The 23,848-nt window shown below is 43.3% G+C and overlaps 1 protein-coding gene across 1 annotated transcript in view; it reads right to left on the reverse strand.

The window, feature by feature from the left end:
- LOC139155946 (double C2-like domain-containing protein beta) overlaps window positions 1-22,207 on the reverse strand; it is a 295,913-nt gene extending 273,706 nt beyond the window's left edge. Inside the window, exons 1-4 of the mRNA XM_070731359.1 lie at window positions 21,955-22,207; window positions 20,614-20,689; window positions 9,367-9,483; window positions 6,793-6,936 (exon numbers count right to left, since the gene is read on the reverse strand). Of these exons, the coding sequence (XP_070587460.1) occupies window positions 6,793-6,936; window positions 9,367-9,443 (221 nt within the window). The 5' untranslated portion in view covers window positions 9,444-9,483; window positions 20,614-20,689; window positions 21,955-22,207. The remainder of the gene's footprint in view (window positions 1-6,792; window positions 6,937-9,366; window positions 9,484-20,613; window positions 20,690-21,954) is intronic.
- Between the last annotated feature and the right edge of the window lie 1,641 nt (window positions 22,208-23,848).

Genomic DNA, 23,848 nt, shown 5'->3' on the forward strand with positions numbered 1-23,848 from the left:
AGGTCCTACCTCTCCCCCCAGCGAAAACCCCAAAGATTGTTTGCTGCCATACGATTTAGCAGCAAAGTGACGTGGATGGATGGAAAGCTGAAACAGCCCGGTTTCAGCTTTCCATCCCTTCACGTCACTTCGCCGCTAAATCGTGTGGCAGCAAACAATCTTTGGGGTTTTCGCTGGGGGGGGGAGGAAGTTAGGAAGGTCCTACTTCTCCCCCCAGCGAAAACCCCAAAGATTGTTTGCTGCCATACGATTTAGCAGCAAAGTGACGTGGATGGATGGAAAGCTGAAACAGCCCGGTTTCAGCTTTCCATCCCTTCACGTCACTTCGCCGCTAAATCGTGTGGCAGCAAACAATCTTTGGGGTTTTCGCTGGGGGGGGGAGGAAGTTAGGAAGGTCCTACTTCTCCCCCCAGCGAAAACCCCAAAGATTGTTTGCTGCCATACGATTTAGCAGCAAAGTGACGTGGATGGATGGAAAGCTGAAACAGCCCGGTTTCAGCTTTCCATCCCTTCACGTCACTTCGCCGCTAAATCGTGTGGCAGCAAACAATCTTTGGGGTTTTCGCTGGGGGGGGGGAGGAAGTTAGGAAGGTCCTACTTCTCCCCCCAGCGAAAACCCCAAAGATTGTTTGCTGCCATACGATTTAGCAGCAAAGTGACGTGGATGGATGGAAAGCTGAAACAGCCCGGTTTCAGCTTTCCATCCCTTCACGTCACTTCGCCGCTAAATCGTGTGGCAGCAAACAATCTTTGGGGTTTTCGCTGGGGGGGGAGGAGGAAGTTAGGAAGGTCCTACTTCTCCCCCCAGCGAAAACCCCAAAGATTGTTTGCTGCCATACGATTTAGCAGCAAAGTGACGTGGATGGATGGAAAGCTGAAACAGCCCGGTTTCAGCTTTCCATCCCTTCACGTCACTTCGCCGCTAAATCGTGTGGCAGCAAACAATCTTTGGGGTTTTCGCTGGGGGGGGGGGAGGAAGTTAGGAAGGTCCTACTTCTCCCCCCAGCGAAAACCCCAAAGATTGTTTGCTGCCATACGATTTAGCAGCAAAGTGACGTGGATGGATGGAAAGCTGAAACAGCCCGGTTTCAGCTTTCCATCCCTTCACGTCACTTCGCCGCTAAATCGTGTGGCAGCAAACAATCTTTGGGGTTTTCGCTGGGGGGGGGGGGGGAAGTTAGGAAGGTCCTACTTCTCCCCCCAGCGAAAACCCCAAAGATTGTTTGCTGCCATACGATTTAGCGGCGAAGTGACGTGGATGGATGGAAAGCTGAAACAGGCGAAAGGCGAGGAAGCCTATTGTAGCAGCTGCCACAGCGGAGACATTTGGGGTTTTGGCTGGGGAGGGAGGGGAAGGCAGGAGGTCCGGCCCTTCATTTGCCCTCCCAGCAAAAGGCAAAGCCGCGCAGCTCCGCATCGCCGAAGGAGGCTTAACCCCACCACTCTGTCCCACCCCTCGGCCGTATCCGGCATAACTTCCTCCTGCCTATCCCCGCTCTTCTGCCGGCCACGGCCGAGGGGTGGGACAGAGGGGTGGGGTTAAGCCTCCTTCGGCGATGCGGAGCTGTGCGGCTTTGTCTTTTGCTGGGAGGGCAAATGAAGGGCCGGACCTCCTGCCTTCCCCTCCCCCCCCCCCAGCCAAAACCCCAAATGTCTCCGCTGTGGCAGCTGCTACAATAGGCTTCCTCGCCTTTCGCCCGTGCCTGGCGGGAGCTGAAGAGTGCTTTGCCCAGTGCAAAGTTGACAGCAAGCAGCTCCGCAGTCCCGAAAGGAGGCTTAACCCCACCCCTCTGTCCCACCCCTCGCCCGTGGCCGGCAGAAGAGCGGGGATAGGCAGGAGGAAGTTATGCCGGATACGGGCGAGGGGTGGGACAGAGGGGCGGGGTTAAGCCTCCTTTGGGGACTGCGGAGCTGCTTGCTGTCAACTTTGCACTGGGCAAAGCACTCTTCACCTCCCGCCAGGCACGGGCGAGGGCGTGGAAGCTTATTGTAGCTCGCCCATGGCCGGCAGAAGATCGCTCTTGCCCGGCTTCCCCGCGAGGCATCAGGTCAGCATTCTGGGCGGGCGGGCGGCGGACGAGGAGGGGGAAAGCCTCCTGCAGCAGCTGCCACAGCCGCCGGCTTCCCCGCCGCCCGCCCCACAGAATGCTGACCTGATGCCTCGCGCGGAAGCCGGGCAAGAGCGATCTTCTGCCGGCCATGGGCGAGCGGCAGGGAGTCGGGGCTGCTGGCAAGCGCCCCAGCCTGGCTGTGACCTTTTAAAACAGCCGGGGGGCTTCCCAGGAGCCTCCGGAAGCCAAACGCCAAACCCGAACTTCCGCGTTCGGCGTTGGGAGGCTCCTGAGAAGCCGCCCGGCTGTTTTAAAAGGTGACCGCCGGGCTGGGGGGCTTCCCAGCACCCCCCCGAACCCCGAACCTGGAAGTTCGGCAAAAGTTCGGGATTCGGGAGGTTGCTGGGAAGCCCCCCAGCCCGGCGGTCACCTTTTAAAACAGCCCGGGGGCTTCCCAGGAGCCTCCCAATGCCGAACCCGGAAGTTCGGGTTTGGCGTTCGTAACTTGAAAAAAGTTCGTAAGAAGAGGCAAATTTTTTCTGAACCCCGGGTTCGTATCACGAATTGTTCGTAAGACGAGGGGTTCGTATCTTGAGGTACCACTGTATATTCTCTTCCTTTCATGTATCCTCTCCTCTAAGTTCACCTTCACCCTCTTTGATATTATCACATGTCTATTTTTCTTCCTACGTATTTGTGTACAGTGATCCCTCGATTTGCGCGTTCTCGATTAGCGCGAAACGCTGCAACGCGGTTTTTCAGAAAATATTAATTAAAAAATAAGTCCGCGGTTTTTTTGCTATACCACGGTTTTTCCCACCCGATGACGTCATACGTCATCACCAAGAGTCACTTCTCTGTCTCTTTCTCTTTCTTTCCTGTCACTATGCTTCAATCATTTTCTCATTTCTCTTTTTTCTCCCCTTTTTTCTATCATTTCTCTCTCTCTTTCTTCCTCTCTCACACTCTCTTCCTCCCTTCTCTCTCCCCCCCTCCACTTGCCCACGAGAAGAAAAAAAGCAACCTCTGCCGGGCAGCTCCCCTTGTGCCCCCGCTTTGTGCCTGCCTCTTTTGGGGATTTTTTTTTCTTTTCTTTTTTGCGCTGGCGGCGGGAGCTGTTGGGGAGGGCTCTGCCGGGAAGGCCTCTCAGCTGCAGAGCCGAATGGGGGCGGAGGCAACAGCGGAGCCCGGCGCTGGGGCCATGCGAGGCTGTTCATCCAGGGGGGCGTGGACTGGCAAGTCGCCCTCCTTTCTCTCTCTTTCTCAAGTTCGCTTGCCGCTTGCCTATTGCAGCGAAGGAGGCGAAGCAAGGCTCCAAGCTGCAAAGCGGCAAGCGATCTTTCCCCTTTGCCTGGGCGGCGGGAAGACCAAGGGAAGGTTCCTTCAGCCGCCCAACACCTGATCCGCTCCGCAGCGCGGCAGCAGCGAGGAGCCGAAGATGGGGTTTCCCCTTTGCCTTTACCCCATCTTCGGCTCCTCGCTGCTTCCGCGCTGCGGAGCAGATCAGCTGTTGGGCAGCTGAAGGAATCTTCCCTTGGTCTTCCCCGCCACCCACACGCAAACTCCACCATCTGCGCATGTGCGGCCATGAAAAAATGGCGCACATGCGCAGATGGTGGTTTTTACTTCCGCATCCAGTATAACGCGGAAATCGGTTAGCGCGGGAGGTCTTGGAACGTAACCCCCGCGCTAACCGAGAGATCACTGTATTGGACAAATGAATAAATGAAAATGAAATGAAATGAAATATACCGTGCTTCCCTGAAAATAAGACACTGTCTTATATTAATTTTTGTTCCAAAAGTTGTGCTACGTCTTATTTTCGGGGGGTGCCTTATATTTCTCAAATAAGACAAATTCACAGGCAGAAAAGCTGACACCCCCAAAGAAAGTGTACCGTACGGTACACTGATTACGGTACGGTACCTGTCAGTATGGCACCCACACACACAAACGACGGCACTTATATGGTACAACAGTATACTCCCGCTATTGCAGCTTCCGGCCACCAGAGGAGCTACAGCCTACGCACTGTAGTGGAGACTGTAATGGCGGTGAGACAGCAGCAGACTGTGTCTGCTGTACTGGACGGTACAAAGCAATGGAAGGGGTCAGCAGGGGACGCCACATTATTACGGTACTGCTATGAACAGCTTTGAGTGGTAACGTATGTTTTTCCACCATACCATATGTAAACTTGACTATGCCTTATTTTCGGGGGGTGCGTTATATTAGCAAATTCTGCAAAACCTGACATGCCTTACTTTCGGGGTACGTCTTATTTTCGGGGAAACAGGGTAGTATATACAGTAATACCTCATCTTACGAACCTAATTGGTTCCAGGGGGAGGTTCGTAAGACGAAAAGTTCGTAAGACGAAACATTGTTTCCCATAGGAAACAATGTAAAATCCATTAATCCGTGCAACGGAAAAAAAAAACATGCAAAAAACGCCACCGCCCGGCTGTCACCTTTTGAAACAGCCGGGGGTGCTTCCCAGCGTCCTCCTGAACCCGAACGCCAAACCTGAACTTCCGGGTTCGGCGTTCGGGAGGTCGCCGAGAAGCCCCCCGGCTGTTTTAAAAGGTGACAGCCGGGCGGCGGGGCTTCCCAGCGGCCTCCCGAACCCGAACTTTTGCCGAACTGGACAATGTTCCTCCTTCCCTCTATAGCTCAGCTCACGCGATGTTCACCCTAGCACCAGGCCAAAAGCACCAGCCTGAAGATGACAAGTGGGACCTCGTCGAAATGTCGCCAGGAATCTCTGAAACTTACACGGGAAGAAACCCGAATATGCCAAGACCTTCATAACCTGTACTATGAAAATCTATGAAAACAAGTATGTATCTATATACATATAGATATACAGTGATACCTTGTCTTACGAACGTAATTGGCTTCGGGAGGAGGTTCGTAAGGTGAAAAGTTCATAAGACGAAACAATGTTTCCCATAGGAATGAATGGAAAACCGATTAATGCGCGCAAGCCCCAAATTTACCCCTTTTTCAAGCCAAAGTGCCTGTTTTTGCGCTGATGGGATTCCCCTGAAGCTCCCCTCCATGGGAAACCCCATCTCCGGACTTCCGCGTTTTTGTGATGCACCATCGCAAAATCACAGAAGTCCAGAGGTGGGGTTTTGAGGACTTCCGTGTTTTTGCGATGGTGCGATTTCGCTGAGGCTTCCCTTGCTGGGAAACCCCACCTCCGGACTTCCGTTGCCAGCGGAGCGCCCGTTTTTGCGATCCTGGGATTCCCCTCCTGGGATTTCCCTACAGCATCGCAAAAAAGCGGAAGTCCGGAGGTGGGGTTTCCCATGGACGGGAGCCTCAGGGGAATCCCAGGATCGCAAAAACAGGCGCTCCGCTTGCAACGGAAGTCCAGAGGCAGGGCATCCCAGCGGCGGCGGCTTGGGATCGTAAGGTGAAAAAAAGTTCATAAGAAGAGGCAAAAAAATTCCGAAACCTGGGTCCATATCTCGAAAAGTTTGTATGATATGGGGTTCATGTGACGAGGTACCACTGTATATATATTTATACACAAACATATGTGTGTGTGTGTGCGTGTATCTATATGTGTGTGTGTGTGTGTGTGTGTGTGTGTGTGTATATATATATATATATATATATGTAGGTCTTGGTGCAATCTGCGAAAAAAATCTACGAAAACATGTATATATTGTTCTGCCGGGCTCTCTGATAGGAGCCTCCCGAAAATTCAAGGGTACAAATTTCAGACACACACACGTTTGAAAATTCAAAACAGTGTTCTTTATCACAAAATTCAAAAGAAACAAAGCACTCTTTTTGTATTGCAAAGAGCACTCTTCCCAAAACAATCAGATAGTCTGTACAATTTCCCTTAAGCAGTCCTTAAGTACTTAGCTAGCAGCTGTGAAGAAACTTCACACCCCTTCTTCTTCCAAGGAAGGAAGTGACACACACACACACACACACACTGCTCTGCTTTGTTTTCCAAGCCGTGAAAAATCAACAAAGTCCAGCACACAAGATTCCTGATGAACTCTGATCAGATAGTCTTCCACAACAGCCAAACTGACATGCTGCTATTTATAGCAGCAGCCCTAATTACTGGAGCCCCACCCAAACACAGGTGGCCTCTCTTATCTCCTGTAATATGTTCTTACTTGGTCTCTTCTACACATAATTCTGCACTTACGTGGGTCCAAAATGTCATCATCTGAATCAACGGAAGATAAGGGAGATTGACTTCCTGGGCTGTGTGCCAAGCAAAATAGCTTGAAATAGATCTATACTAGTCTCCCTTCCTTTTCATTATCAGCAAAAATATGTTACACATGTATATATGTATACATACATACATACATACATACATATATACATACATACATAGGTCTTGGCATATTCAGATCTTTCCCCGTGTAAGGTTGATCAAATCAATTCTATCAACCGTACACAGAAGAGACCTGAATATGCCAAGACCTACATACCTATACCATATAGACCAAATGGACAGACAGACAGACAAGGTTGATACTACTTGTAAGTGTTCTAAAGAAATCAATAAAATACATAATCCATTCAAAGGGGAGTAAAGTGAAAGGGGGAGAGAGAGAGAGAGAAATAAAGGAAGAAGGCGAAATAGAGGGATTGATGGATAGAGAGAGAGAGAGAGAGAGAGAGAGAGAGAGAGACAGACAGACAGACAGACAGACAGACAGACAGACAGACAAGACAGACAGAAGGACAGGCAGGCAAATACCCTATTCTCTTCTGCTCGATTATGTCCAGCTTCTCGGCTCTTCGGATGACTGCCAGAATGACCTCCATTTCTTTCGCGTCCAGCGCTTGCATCTTCCTCTGACGGTCTGTTTGGAAAGTGTGCACTGACCAACCGGTGTGAAGCCTTGCAAAGAAAACAAACTAATTTTGAATATACACCTCGTCTTACAAACCCCTCGTTATACAAACTTCGAGATACAAACCCGGGGTTTAAGATTTTTTTGCCTCTTCTTCCAAACTATTTTCACCTTACAAACCCAAGCTGCCACCACTGGGATGCCCCGCCTCTGGAGTTCTGTTGCCAGCGAAGCGCCCGTTTTTCCGCTGCTGGGATTCCCCTGAGGCTCCCTTCCATGGGAAACACCACCTCCGGACTTCCGTGTTTTTGCGATGCTGCAGGGCAATCCCAGCAACGCAAAAACGGGTGCTTCGCTGGCAACAGAAGTCCAGAGGTGGGGTTTTGCGATGCTGCAATTTCGCTGAGGCTCCCCTCGCTGGGAAACCCCACCTCCGGACTTCCGTTGCCAGTGAAGCACCCATTTTTGTCCTGCTGGGATTCCCCTGCAGCATCACAAAAACATGGAAGTCCAGAGGTGGGGTTTCCCATGGAGGGGAACCTCAGGGGAATCCCAGCAGCGCAAAAACGGGCGCTTCGGCTGGCAAAAGGGGTGAGTTTTGGGCTTGCACGCATTAATCGCTTTTCCATTGATTCCTATGGGAAACATTGTTTCGTCTTACAAACTTTTCACCTTACAAACCTTGTCCCGGAACCAATTAAGTTTATAAGACGAGGTATCACTGTATATTTTTTTCAGTCAATCACCATTTCCGTTTCTGTAAATGCAGTATTTGCCTATCTAAATGCAGGTTGGCTCCAATTTACGACCGTATTTTTTAGGGCTTTTAAATTGCTCAGATGTTTGTCTGAAATGATAGAGGGCTTCCTGCCTGAGTAGGGGGGTTGGACTAGAAGACCTCCAAGGTCCCTTCCAACTCTGCAACTCTCTTAAGACAACTGCAGCATCCCCAATTATAATGACGGTTGCAGTGTCCTGGGGTCATGTGATCCCCTTCTGCGACCTTCCGACAAGCAAAGCCAATGGGGAAGCCAGATTCACTTAACGACCGTGGCAGGAAAGGTCGTAAAATGGGGCAAAACTCACTTAACATGCAGGGGATATTTAGTCTCAATTGTTGTCATAACTCGGGGACTACCCGCAGATCGATCTCCAAGACCTTACAATTTAAGGTCGCTCCAAATCTACGGAGAGGGGCGGCATACAAATCTAATAAATTATTATTTATTATTATTATTTATTATTATTAATATTAATATTAATATTATTATTATCATTATTAAGATCTACAAGCAAGGTTGAGCATGTCTCCATAAAGCAGTGATCCCCAAACTTTTGACATATGTGTACCCCTTCTATAATTTTCATAACGCTTAGTACCCCTGGTCGAAAAAAATGGATGTATTTTAATAACAATAAAATATATATTCATTTTTTCTTTTTTTTTGGTACATACACAAAATAATAATAAATGGAAAATAAAGTTATTCATAATAAAATATAAATAAAAGTTATATTACAAATAACATTTATTTGGATCAATGAGAAGGATGGAATTGTTTGTGCTGCTGAGATGACAGATCGTCATAATTTGGTTCCCTGGTTGTTAATTTTAATCTGAGATGCGGTTCCATGTCCAATGGGGCTTTGAAAAGTGTTCGGAAACTTCAGATCGTGCAGAATGCAGCTGCGAGAGCAATCATGGGCTTCCCAAGGTATGTCCATGCTACACCAACACTCCGCAGTCTGCATTGGTTGCCGATCAGTTTCCGGTCACAATTCAAAGTGTTGGTTATGACCTATAAAGCCCTTCATGGCATCGGGCCAGAATATCTCCAGGACTGCCTTCTGCTGCACGAATCCCAGCGACCGGTTAGGTCCCACAGAGTTGGCCTTCTCCGGGTCCCGTCGACTAAACAATGTCATCTCTGTGGCGGCCCCGACCCTCTGGAACTAGCTCACCCCTGAGATTACAACTGCCCCCACCCTCCTTGCCTTTCGTAAACTCCTTAAAACCCACCTCTGCCGTCAGGCATGGGGGAACTGAGATAACTTCCCCAGGCCTATATTGTTTATGTATGGTATGTTGTGTGCATGTTTTTTAAATTATGGGTTTTTAGTTTTAATTATTAGATTTGTATTGTACATTGTTTTTCTATTACTGTTGTGAGCCGTCCCGAGTCTACGGAGATGGGCAGCATACAAATTTAATTAATAAATAAATAAATAAATTGTGTTCCTTTTTTTCAACTCAATGTCTACAAATGCTGAAAAAGCAACTTCACATAAATATGAAGTTGGAAAAGGCATGATGTATTTCAGGACTTTTTCTGAACGCTTACCCCCACAAACCTCCTCCCATACCCCTGGGTACCACACGTTGGGAAACACTGCCATAAAGGAATGAGGGGGGGGGGGAATCCATTTATGATCGTGATTGATTAAAGAGGATGGGGAAAATCTACGGATCCACCTACTTGGCGCGGAGAGCCAGGTGTCGGTCATTTGGACATACCCACTGGTCATTCCCATTGCCAAAGATGGTTTCCGCCATGGATCGGTCAGCCCTGGGCCTGCGAGACGTAGAGTCAAACCTGCAGAGAGAGAAAAAAATTACTTTGTAGAAAAAAAGGTTTAGAATAGAATAGAATAAGAATAGAATAAAATTAGAATAGAATAGAATAAAGAATAGAATTAGAATAGAATAAAATAAGAATAGAATAGAATAAAGAATAGAATAGAATTAGAATAGAATAAAGTAAGACTAAAATAGAATAGAATAAAATAAAATAAAATAAGAATAGAATAGAATAAGAATTTATTTATTTATTTATTTATTTATTTATTTATTTATTTATTTATTTATTTATTGGATTTGTATGCCGCCCCTCTCCGGATAGAATAGAATAGAATAAAATTAGAATAGATTAAAATTAAAATAAAATAAGAATAGAATAGAATTAGAATAAAATAAAATAAGAATAGAATAGAATAGAATAAAATAAGAATAGAATAGAATAAAGAATAGAATAGAATAAAATAATAGAATAGAATTAGGATTGAATAAAATAAGAATAGAATAGAATAAGAAGAGAATTTATTTATTTATTTTATTTTATTTATTTATTTTATTTATTTTATTTATTTTATTTATTTTATTTATTTTATTTATTTTATTTATTTTATTTATTTATTTTATTTATTTATTTTATTTATTTTATTTTATTTATTTTATTTATTTATTTTATTTTATTTTATTTATTATTTTATTTATTTTATTTATTTTATTTATTTTATTTATTTATTTTATTTATTTTATTTATTTATTTTATTTATTTTATTTATTTTATTTATTTTATTTATTTTATTTATTTTATTTATTTTATTTATTTTATTTATTTTATTTATTTTATTTATTTTATTTATTTTATTTATTTTATTTATTTTATTTATTTTATTTATTTTATTTATTTATTTATTAGATTTGTATGCCGCCCCTCTCCAGATAAAATAAGAATAGAATAACATTAGAATAGATTAAAATAAGAATAGAATAAGAATAGAATTAGAATAGAATAGAATAAAATAAAATAAGGAATAGAATAGAATAGAATAGAATAGAATAGAATAGAATGAGCTGGAAGGGAACCTATACCAACATTGGCAAACGTTTTTCCCCTCATGCCCACGCCCATACTTCAAGGCTCCCATGCTCCACCGCCCTGCAAATACACACGCGATCCCCAGGGGCGGATTCCTATTACCGCTGATAGTGGTGCACTGTGCACGCAGCTTTAGTTAGTTTATGCGCATGTCTCAGTGTGTTTTTGCTTCTGTGCATGCGCAGGAAGCAAAACCTCGGGAGGGCACGTGCGTGAGAGATTTCGGCTATTTTTTTGCTTCCGCACATGGGCAGAAGCAAAAAATCGCCGAAATCTCACGTGTGCATGCGGTCCCCTCACAAGATTTTGCTTCTTGTGCATTCGCAGAAGCAAAAACACACTGCGACACACACACACACACACACACAGCTAACTGAAGCTGCATGCGCAGCACAGCGATCGCTACTGGTGCGCCGTCCTTTACCATACCGGTAGCAATCCACAGCTCACATTAGAGAACCATCTTTCAGCTGTGGCGAGAGGGGCATTCGTCCAGGTTCGGCTGGTGCACCAGTTGCGGCCCTGTTTGGACCGGGACTCACTGCTCACAGTCACTCATGCCCTCATCACCTCGAGGCTCAACTACTGTAACGCTCTCTACATGGGGCTACCTTTGAAAAGTGTTTGGAAACTTCAGATCGTGCAGAATGCAGCTGCGAGAGCAATCATGGGCTTCCCAAGACATGCCCATGTTACACCAACACTCCGCAGTCTGCATTGGTTGCCGATCAATTTCCAGTCACAATTCAAAGTGTTGGTTATGACCTATAAAGCCCTTCATGGCACCGGACCAGAATATCTCAGGGACCACCTTCTGCTGCACGAATCCCAGTGACTGATTAGGTCCCACATAGTTGGCCTTCTCCGGGTCCTGTCAACCAAACAATGTCGCTTGGTGGGACCCAGGTGAAGAGCCTTCTCTGTGGCGGCCCCGGCCCTCTGGAACCAACTCCCCCCAAAGATTAGAATTGCCCCCACCATCCTCGCCTTTCGTAAGCTTCTTAAAACCCACCTCTGCCGTCAGGCATGGGGGAACTGAAACATTCTTTCCCCCTAGGCCTTTAAAATTAATAAATAAATACATACATACATGCATGCATGCATGCATGCATGCATGCATGCATAAATAAATAAATAAATAAATACGCTGCTGCCGATCCCATGTTGGCTCTTCCCTGAGCATGGGCACACAATCATTTCCCAACTTCCATTTTCCGCCCGCCCCAGGAGTTTCAGAGGCTTCCCTGAAGCCTGGGGAGGCTGAAAACAAACCCACCCTGTCCCCCAGAAGCCCTCCGGAGGCCGAAAACAGTCCATTTCCTGACTTCCGTTGGGCCCGCTAGGCCCATATTTAACCCACCCCAGGCTCCACAGTAACTGAAATTAAACATGCCTGGGATAAACATAGATCCATCCTAAGATAAAATACAGGAAATAGTATAAGGGCAGACTAGATGGACCAGGAGGTCTCTTTCTGCCGTCAATCTTCTATGTTTCTAAAGGTTCAGTGGCTGATTTTCGCCTGTGGAAAAAATATATTCTCGAATATCTTCTTCTTTTTTTTAATAAAGAGAAAGGCGAACAAGGTTCAAAAGCCGGTTTTCCTGGCTCTTCCAAATGGTCAAGGCCGGATTCTGCCCAACTGCCTCACCGGAGCCGTATCAAAAATACAAATAGCTTGTCCTTGGCTTCTTTCGAAGACAGGAAATAACATATTTTTCCAGCCTATTCTGTTCTCAGGGTGAAAAAAAGGCTCCATTTTGGCAGTTAGAGGGGGGGGGGGGATTTCAGCACGATTCCCAGCACCGAATGTGCCACCACCACCACCACAAAAACATGCGACATGCTAGAATTTAAAGTAGGGCTTCTCAAATTTGGCCACTTTTAAGGTGGGTGGACATCTATTCCCTAAATTCCCCAGCTATGATGCTTTAATATGGTTGGACTTCAATTGTTAAGATTCCCCAGCCAGCCTGCTTTAAGATGGGTGGACTTCCACTCCCAGAATTCCCCAGTGAGCATGCTTTGACACCAACTCCCAGAATTCCCCAGCCAGCATATTTTAATATCATTGGACTTAGAAACATAGAAGACTGACGGCAGAAAAAGACCTCATGGTCCATCTAGTCTGCCCTTATACTATTTCCTGTATTTTATCTTACAATGGATCTATGTTTATCCCAGGCATGTTTAAATTCAGTTACTGTGGATTTACCAACCACGTCCGCTGGGAGTTTGTTCCAAGGACCTACTACTCTTTCAGTGAAATAATATTTTCTCACGTTGCTTTTGATCTTTCCCCCAACTAACTTCAGATTGTGTCCCCTTGTTCTTGTGTTCACTTTCCTATTAAAAACACTTCCCTTCTGGACCTTATTTAACCCTTTGACATATTAAAATCTTTCGATCATGTCCCCCCTTTTCCTTCTGTCCTCCAGACTATACAGATTGAGCTCATGAAGTCTTTCCTGATACGTTTTATGCTTAAGACCTTCCACCATTCTTGTAGCCCGTCTTTGGACCCGTTCAATTTTGTCAATATCTTTTTGTAGGTGAGGTCTCCAGAACTGAACACAGTATTCCAAATGTGGTCTCACCAGCGCTCTATATAAGGGGATCACAATCTCCCTCTTCCTGCTTGTTATACCTCTAGCTATGCAGCCAAGCATCCTACTTGCTTTTCCTACTGCTCACCCATTTTGAGACTGTCAGAAATCACTACCCCTAGATCCTTCTCTTCTAAAGTTTTTGCTAACACAGAACTGCCAATGCAATACTCAGATTGAGGATTCCTTTTCCCCAAGTGCATTATTTTACATTTGGAAACATTAAACTGCAGTTTCCATTGCTTTGACCATTTATCTAGTAAAGTTAAATCATTTACCATATTACAGACCTCTCCAGGAAGATCAACCCTATTGCACACTTTAGAGTCATCGGCAAATAGGCAAACCTTCCCTACCAAACCTTCCCCTATGTCACTCACAAACATATTAAAAAGAATAGGACCCAGAACAGACCCTTGTGGCACTCCGCTTGTAACCTGTCTCTGCTCAGAATACTCAGACTTCCACTCCCAGGATTCCCCAGCCAGCCTGCTTTAAGAAGAGTGGGATTCACTGACTTTCTCTACCGGTTTGCAAATGTGTGCATGCACACTTATTTCGGCCACATACATGCCTTACGCACATGTGCACAGCATTCCGTGCACATATGTAGTCTTTGGCACAAGCACTTTACTCATGCTTATGGCTTGCACGCATGCACACAGCTTCAAAACGTGCCGAAATAGAACGGCATATCGCCAGCCCAGCCACAGGTCGCTACTACCAGTTCGTCCGAACCTGTCCAAAATGGCTGAATACCACCTCTGACTTCACGCCCCAGAATCCTCAGCCAGCATGCTTTAAGATGGGTGGATTCAACTCCCAGAATTCCCTAGGCCCGCGTGGTAAGGAAACACTGGTCAAAACCTGCAAGAGAAGGACCGACTAACTTTGCAACCCATCTCTTAGCTGTCCTAGTAAGGGACTATAGAAGGGGAGCCTTCCATTTCGAATTCAGTGCCCAGCTTATTTCCCTAAAAAGCCCTCTGCTGGTGGAAAATAAAACTGCACAAGGCTGTAGTCCTCATGAGAGTGTGGTCAGGCTTTAGAGGGCGCAGGGCTTAGATGGCTTCACCTTGAGGGAGAAACTGGCAGAATTCTTCCTAGCTTATAACTTTTGTTATCTTACTACCAAGGTTAACACTGTAAGCTGCCCACTGTCACCTTGTGATTGAAATGGGTGGTACAGTGTTCCCTCAATTTTCGCGGGGGATGCGTTCCGAGACGACCCGCAAAAGTCGAATTTCCGCGAAGTACAGATGCGGAAGTAAATACACAATTTTTTGCTGTGCACAATATTATAAGCCATCCCTTAAGACTTTAAACCCCTAAATTACCTTTTCCCATTCTCTTAACAACCATTTACTCACCATTATTACTGGTACTCACCACTGATTAAGACACTTAGTGATCCTGATATTTATAAACATAATTATTTATTAACATTTTTTTTTTGTTATTTATTTGCAAAAATTATTAGTTTGGCGATGACATATGACGTCATCGGGCGGGAAAAGCTGTATAGAAAAAAAACCGTGGAGTATTTTTTAATTAATATTTTTTGAAAAACCGTGGTATGGACTATTCGCGAAGTTCGAACCCGCGAAAATCGAGGGAACACTGTATAAATTTAATAAATTTAATTAATAAATAAGACAAATTCCTTGTGCGTCCAATCACACTTGGCCAATAAAGAATTCTTTGTGGCAAAGAAAAAATTCTTTGTGGCAAGTATGAATGTATGCATTTATTTATTTATTTATTTATTTGTCATACAATTATAGAATTATAGTATTGTGACCTGCTTCATCACAATGTCCCGTGGGGCCCATCTTTCTCAACAAACATCCCTCCTCAAAATTTATTTATTTTATTTATTTTGTCCAATACACAATGAGAGTTTTAGTGGGTATATATCTATATACACATAGTAAAATACATGATGAAGGTTATAGAGGAGGTACTCATAGTAAAATATATCTATGAAAGAATAGAAAAGAAGATAGAGTAATAGAACATATCAGTGAAAGAATAGAAGAAGAGATAGAGGAATAGAAGAAAGGTATAGGAGATATAGGATGGCCTCTAATTTTTCATGGGTGTCTTTCGCAGCCTCCTCATCCTCTGTTTACATTTTAGGAAGTAGGAGGGGATTGCCCTTTTATTCCTAAAGGATGCTTACAAGGCATTCTTGGAAATAAACAGGATATTGAAGGATGGAGTTCAGCAAACCAGCTTCCTTTGGCTTTTAAACACAAAGGAAAGTTAGTAGAAAGTGAGGTCAGACTAAAAGAGATGGTGGAATAAAAGCCAAGAGGCCTTGCAAAGGAGACAGGCCAGGCAGAAAAATCATGAAGCTTTCGCTGCGTAGTGGGCAAAGGGGACCATCAAATTTATTTTGCATGGTTCGTTTCTATCCTGCATTGATGTAGAATGCATTAGTTAGATGTCCCATCTTTGGAGAGACTTTATAATTCTCATAATTAGAATACCAATTATGAAAAAAAGAAACATAGAAACTTAGAAACATAGAAGAGTGACGGCAGAAAAAGACCTCATGGTCCATCTAGTCTGCCCTTATACTATTTTCTGTATTTTATCTTACAATGGATATATGTTTATCCCAGGCATGTTTAAATTCGGTTACTGAAAGAAAGAAAGAGAGAGAAAGAGAGAGAGAGAGAAAGAAAGAAAGAAAGAAAGAAGAGGGAGGGAGGAGGGAGGGAAGGAAGGAGGGAGATGGGAATGAAAAGGAAGGAAAGAAGGAAGAAGATAGGAAGGAGAAGGAAGAAAGAAGAAAGAAAAAAAAGGAAGATAAAAAGGAAGGAAGGAAGGAAGGAAGGAAGGAAGGAAGGAAGGAAGGAAGGAAGGAGGCTGGGAAGGAAAATGGGGGCAGGGAGGGAGGAATAGAGGAAGGCAATCAGCCGTTCCGAGTCTACGGAGAGGGGCGGCATACAAATCTAATAAATTATTATTAAATTATTATTAATAAAAGGGAGGGGGGGAAGGAAAAAAGAATGAAAAAAAGAAACAAAAATAGAAAAAAGGAACAGGAAGGAAGGGGGGAGGGAGGAAAAATAGGGAGGAGGAAAGAAGGAAAGGAAGGGAGGGAGGTCAGAAAGAAAGAAGGAAGGAAAGAAGGGTAAATATGGGGAAAGGAGGGAGGGAGGCAGGGAGAGGAAGACAGGTAGGTAAGGTAATGATACCAACTGGAATCCATCCAGAGCTAAGTCCAGACCTGGTTTTCCACCTATCCACTCCAGCTTTTTTTGCTAATACCTGGGTAACTATGATTATGCCAAGAAGCAACCATGGCAACCTGGACAAACAAGCCCTGGTTGCTAGGAAGAGGCCACAGCAACAAGCAGCCAGAAGATTAGGGTGAAGGACCAGACATTTCTCCTTCCCCCGCCTCCCCAATCCATTACGCAAATAAAATGGCACTTCTAGGTATTTGAACTACAATTCCCAGAATTCCCATGATGGAAAGCTAGGGATTCTGGGAGTTGCAGTCCCAAAGTATAGCTCTAGGGATGGTAAGAAAACGCCGCCATTTTTTATTCTGTCTCTCCATTGGCTTCGCATGACAAAAGGCTCTCTCACGCACCCCAATAGCCCTGAACACATTTGAGTTTATAATTTATTTACCTCAGGGGCGAATTGTGCCTCCCAGTGCGCTGTGCACGCAGCTTCGGGTGTCTTGCACGTGTGCGCACATCTCAGCATATTTTTGCTTCTGCGCATGCTGGGATGTGCGTACCGGGAGGCTGCTGGTGGATTGTCTGTGAGAAAATGTTGGTGGTTTGCAGAATATTTATTTTATTTTATTTTATTTATATATATTATTTTATTTACATATATATATATATATATCACATGTATCACATGTTTTTGCTGAATTATATTAAATATAAATTAATTAAATTAATTGAATTAAATATGTGTGCGTGTGTGTGTGTCGTATGGTTTTTTTTTTGCTGAATTTGAAAATTAAGGGAGACTAGGATAGATCTATTTTGGCCTCATCAGCTAGCCATACCCTCACTGGGACTTGAATCTGCAATATATATACTGTATGTACATTATTCTATTCTATCCGGAGAGGGGCAGCATACAAATCTAATAAATAAATAAATAAAATATATAAATTATATATAATATAAATTATATTATATATAAATATCTTACAAGGCAGAGGCCCCAGGTTCAAATCCCAGGGAAGGTGTGGCTACCTGATCGAGGCAAATAAGCCCAAAATAGATCTATAGTAGTCTCAGTAACAATAAACCTTGGTTCACAGCCAAACTCAAGCAGTTACGTCATTCCAAAGAGGAAGCCTACAGAAAAGGTGATAGAATGCTGTACAATCAGACCAGAAATATATTAACAAGGGAGATCAGAGCAGCAAAAAGGAACTACTCTGAAAAGCTAAAGAATCAATTCTCAACAAATGAACCAGCAAACATGTGGAAAACTCTCAAAAACATCACCTGTTACAGCAAACCACCTTCCCAAGCTGAAGGAGATCAGCAATTGGCAGATGACCTGAATGTGTTCTACTGCAGGTTTGAAAAGAAACCTCAACCACTTATGTGCACAACCTCCATCCCAGACACACCAACAACAGCTAAATCTTCTACAATTGAACCCATCCCATTGTGTTTACAACCCCTAGTGATCACAGAAAAGGAAGTGAAAGATCTATTTCTCAGACAGAAGCCTGGAAAAGCACCAGGCCCAGATAAGATAACTCCTTCTTGCTTAAACGTCTGTGCTGACCAATTGGCCCCCATCTTCACCCAAATCTTCAACAAATCACTAGAGTTGTGCTATGTTCCTTCCTGCTTCAAACGCTCGACTATCATCCCAGTGCCAAAGAAGCCCTCCATCAAGGAACTGAATGACTACAGACCAGTTGCTCTAACATCTGTAGTTATGAAAACCTTTGAAAGGCTAGTGATGTTCCATTTGAAAGCCATCACGGATCCACTGTTAGACCCCCTGCAATTTGCATACCGAGCAAATAGATCAACAGACGATGCTGTTAATATGGCTCTACACTACATCCTTCAACATCTTGAATCTCCAATGACCTACGCCAGGGTCCTCTTTGTGGACTTCAGTTCAGCATTCAATACCATCGTACCGGACATTCTCTTAACCAAACTAAATCAGCTAGCGGTACCTGAACACACTTGTAAGTGGATCACAAGCTTCCTAACAGACAGGAAGCAGCAGGTGAAGCTAGGAAAAATCACATCAGATATATGTACAATTAGCACAGGTGCCCCCCAAGGCTGTGTACTCTCACCACTTCTCTTCTCTCTATACACTAATGACTGCATCTCATACGATCCATCTGTTAAACTACTGAAGTTTGCAGATGATACAACAGTGATCGGACTCATTCGAGACAATGATGAATCTGCATACAGACGGGAAGTTGAACAACTATCCTTGTGGTGTGACCAGAACAATCTAGAACTGAACACACTCAAAACCGTAGAAATGGTGGTAGACTTTAAGAGAAACCCTTCCACCCTTCCACCTCTCACAATACTAGACAACACAGTATCAACAGTAGAGACCTTCAAATTTCTAGGTTCTATCATATCTCAAGACCTAAAATGGTCACCTAACATCAAAAACATCATCAAAAAAGCACAACAAAGAATGTTCTTTCTGCGCCAGCTCAGGAAGCTCAAACTGCCCAAGGAGCTGCTGATACAGTTCTACAGAGGAATCATTGAGTCTGTCATCTGCACCTCTATAACTGTCTGGTTTGGTGCTGCAACCCAACAGGACCAACACAGACTTCAGAGGAGAATCAGAACTGCAGAAAAAACAATTGCTGCCAACCTGCCTTCCATTGAGGACCTGTATACTGCACGAGTCAAAAAGAGGGCGGGTAAAATATTTACTGACCCCTCACATCCTGGACACAAATTGTTTCAACTCCTACCCTCAAAACGTCGCTACAGAGCACTTCACACCAAGACAACTAGACACAAGAACAGTTTTTTCCCGAACGCCATTACTCTACTAAACAAATAATTCCCTCAACACTGTCAGACTTTCTACTAAATCTGCACTTCTATTCTACTAGTTTTTCTCATTATTCCTATCACCCATTTCCTCCCATGTTGACTGTATGACTGTAACTTGTTGCGTATATCCTAAGATTTTTATTAATATTGCTTCTTCATTGCTTATTTGACCCCTATGACAATCATTAAGTGTTGTACCACATGATTCTTGACAAATGTATATTTTATGTTATGTACGTTGAGAGCATATGCACCAAGACAAATTCCTTGTGTGTCCAATCACACTTGGCCAATAAAATTCTATTCTATTCTATTCTATATATACTACTCAGATCTGAATGAATGAAAGTATTCTCATTGAATACTTTGTTCTGTATAAAGTTGAATGTGCACAATAGCAGGTGAAATTGACGGTCAATCAGTGTTGCTTCCTAAATGGACAGTTTGATTTCACAGAAGTTTGATTTACTTGGAGTTATATTGTGTTGTTTAAGTGTTCCCTTTATATATAAATAATATATAACACAAAATAACTCCAAGTAAATCAAACTTCTGTACAGTATATATATGCATCCTGCTCACTCCAAAATTGACTCTGAGCAGCTAACAGTAGGAATAAATACAACAATGAAAACAGTTAAAATATAATAATAAAAACCAACAATACAATAAAACAGTAATATTAAAAAAAACCATACATACTTGCAATCAACCTAATTCCAGGCCTGCCGGAAAAGCCAGGTCTTAAAAGCTTTCTGGAAGACCTGCGGCTCTCTGGGGCAGTTGATTCCAAAGGGTGGGAGCCACCACCGAGAAGGCTCTTCCCCGAGGTCCAGCCAACCAACATTGTTTGGCGGCGGGACCTGGAGAAGGCCGACTCTGTGGGCTCTTACTGGCCGCAGCGAGGTATGAGGGGGCATTCCCATAAATAGTCTGGCCCTGAGCCATTTATTTGCATTTATAAATGCAAATTATTTGCATTTTTATATTGTACTAAATACTATTTATCTAAATACTATTTATCTTTTTTTTAAATTCATATTAGTGGTCCAAGGGATTTAACATTACAAGTTTAGTAGTCCCTGAGGTCCAAAAGATTGGTGAACCCTGATTTAGATGCTTGGCAACTGGCATGTACTTATGACAGTTGCAGTATTTATTTATTTTATTATTTATTTATTAATCAGATTTGTATGCCGCCCCTCTCTGCAGACTCGGGGATCCCCCTTTCTGACAAGCAAAGTCCATGAAGAAGCCAGATTCACTTAACCATGCAACTAACTTAACAACCGCGGCGATTCGCTTAACAACCGTAGCCAGGAAGGTCATAAAATGAGGCACATTCATTTAGGAACGCAATTTGCTTAACCACTGTGACAAGACAGGTCATAAAACAGGGCACAACTCACCTTGGCAAGTCCGTGGGAAAGCCCGATTCGCTTAACAACCAAGGGACCAACTTAACAGCAGCAATTCACTTAACAACTGTTGAAAGAAAAAAAACATCAAATGGGACAAAAGTCCTCTTGGTCACTTGATCAAAATTCGGACGCAACTGGCCTGCATTTATGACCATCACCACTGAGTCTGCGGAGAGGGGGAGGGCATACAAATAAATAAAATAAATAAAATAAATAAAATAAATAAAATAAATAAAATAAATAAAATAAATAAAATAAATAAAATAAATAAAATAAATAAAATAAATAAAATAAATAAAATAAATAAAATAAATAAAATAAATAAAATAAATAAAATAAATAAAATAAATAAAATAAATAAAATAAATAAAATAAATAAAATAAATAAAATAAATAAATAAAATAAATAAAATAAATAAAATAAATAAAATAAATAAAATAAATAAAATAAATAAATAAATACATAACTAACTAACTAACTAACTAACTAACTAACAAACAAGGTCCCGGGGTCGTGGGATCCCCTTTTACAACCAAAGTCCATGAGCGAAAGCCTGATTCGCTTAACAACCTTGTGACTAACTGCAGTGATTCACTTAACCATAAACAAGGAAGGTCGTCCCAGGCCCAGGGGGCAAAAAGCCGGCTTCGCAAACCTCTCCCTTCCTTTGGACTCCCCTCCTGGTCGCAAACCGAGGACACCTGCGCCCATCCGCTGTGTAAGCTTTGCAAAGGCTGAACTTTGCCTCTTGTAAACTCCCCGCCCGGCCGCCTCCGCCAAGCGGCAGCAACAGGTTGGCAAAGGCGCGCGAGAAGCTACAGCTTCCTCCAACAAGGAAATTTGACTTTTGGAAAAACAAAAAGCCAGCAAATAATAATTTTAAAAATCCCCCATTCACAGGCCTTTTAAGAGGAGTCGCCCGGAAACAAAGCCAAGGAAAAGCAAATGTTTTCAACTTTTCTCTTGCTTTATATATATATATATTTAAATGAAGTTGTTTTCAAAATAAGAGAAAAAGCAAGTGGCTGTCGCTTTGCAAAGGGTGCAACACACACACACACGGGTGCAAAACACACACACACACACATTAATTTAGAGGGGGCATCCCACCTGCCTTTTGCAAAAGGACAAGGGGAATAGGATGTTTGCACGGCTCTGACACACATGGATTGCACAGGCACAGTGCGTGAGCTTTGCAAAGGGTGCAAACCGGTCGTTTAGAGGAGGGAGGCGACCCGCCACGTGTAAGAAGAGGAGAGAAAAGCGCCTTTTGCAAAAAGAGGGTTATTTTTGCACGGCCCGGACGCGCTCACGCATTGCACACTCACCTGAAAGCTGGAGAGAGAAGTGTGTGTGGAGGGGAGAACCCAGGAGCACCAGACGCGTGCAAAGACCCGTTGCGACAGCAACGCTTTGGGGGCAAAATAATAATAACCGAGGCTGCTAATCAACCATTAAATAAATACAGGGGCCAACCGTCTAAAGGCGGACAGTGGGTTGTGCGGGAGTCAAACTCCGGACTGGATTTCCGGAACGGACTGCAGCTGTGTTAGGAAAGGCCAGGTGAAATAGGTCGACTTTGCCCAGCCGTCTCCCGCTTTGTGTTGTTGCGAGGGTGTGACGGCTGTGTAAAAGAGGCCAGATCCGGCCGGGCAGAAAGAAGGAAATGTGACTCAAAAGGGTGGATTCCTATTTCTTTCCCACCCCTCCATTGTAAATAAGTTTATGGAGGTGTTAAATCCTTTCTTCTCCAAAGCAAGACAATTGTTAAGTGGGATTTTAACTCGTTTTATGACTTTTCTTGCCTCTATTCTTAAGCGAATCACTGCAGTTGATAAGTGAGTAATTTAATTTAATTTAATTGACTTATATGTCGCCCATGGGACTCGGCGGCTTGCAGCAATAAAATAATACAGTAATACATTAGGAGTCAAATACTCTACGCAACTAGATTTACAATTCTAGGTTTAGAAAGCTTAGAACTACTACTGTCGCCTTAATCACGACCTAAGCATAGCCCATAAAATCATCTGCTACAACATCCTTCCTGTCAAAGGCTACTTCCGCTTCAACCACAACAACACATGAGCACACAACAGATGCAAACTTAAAGTAAACTCGACTGCAGGGAATACAACTTTAGTAATGCAGGAAATACGAATAGTTAATGCATGGAACTCACTACCTGACTCTGTAATATCATCACCCAACTCTCCAAACTTTACCCTTAGACTCTCCACTGTTGACCTCTCCTGATTCCTAAAGGGGCCGGTAAGGGGCATACATAAGCGCACTAGAGTGCCTTCCGTCCCTTGTCCTAATGTTTCTCTTTTACTAGTGTTATGTATATAAACATTGTTAGAAACATAGAAGATTGACAGCAGAAAAAGACCTCATAGTCCATCTAGTCTGCCCTTATACTATTTCCTGTATTTTATCTTAGGGTGGATTTATGTTTATCCCAAGCATGTTTAAATTCAGTCACTGTGGATTTATCAACCACGTCTGCTGGAGGTTTGTTCCAAGCATCTACTACTCTTTCAGTCAAATAATATTTTCTCACGTTGCTTCTGACCTTTTCCCAACTAACCTCAGATTGTGCCTCCTTGTTCTTGGGTTCACTTTCCTATTAAAAGCACTTCCCTCCTGAACCGTATTTAACCCTTTAACATATTTAAATGTTTCGATCGTGTCCCCCCTTTCCCTTCTGTCCTCCAGACTATTATATCTTTGTATACTACTAATTCGTACTTGGTTAAATAAATAAATAAATAAATAAATAAATAGATAGATAGACAGATAGACAGACAGACAGACAGACAGACAGACAGATAGGGAGATAGAGAGAGAGACAGACAGACAGACAGACAGACAGACAGACAGACAGACAGACAGACAGATATAAACAATAAAAACAGTAAAAAGTAGTAAAAAATTTCAATTAACTGATCAATTTAAAAAAACCCTAAACTGCATTATGTGGTCATACACTCATACATATCAAGCAAATTGCAATGCAGCTATGACTAACATGGTTGTTAAGTGAATCTGGTTATTATTATTATTAATAATAATAATAATAATAATATTTGTATGGCGCCCCTCTCCAAAGACTCCATTGATTTTGCTTATGAGAAGGTCGTAAAAGGGGATCACAGGACCTCAACACCGTCGTAAATACCATCGAAAATACGAGCCAGTGGTCCGAATTTGGATCACATG

The sequence above is a fragment of the Erythrolamprus reginae genome, chromosome 1 (genome assembly GCF_031021105.1).
Source record: "Erythrolamprus reginae isolate rEryReg1 chromosome 1, rEryReg1.hap1, whole genome shotgun sequence".
Lineage (NCBI taxonomy): Eukaryota > Metazoa > Chordata > Lepidosauria > Squamata > Dipsadidae > Erythrolamprus > Erythrolamprus reginae.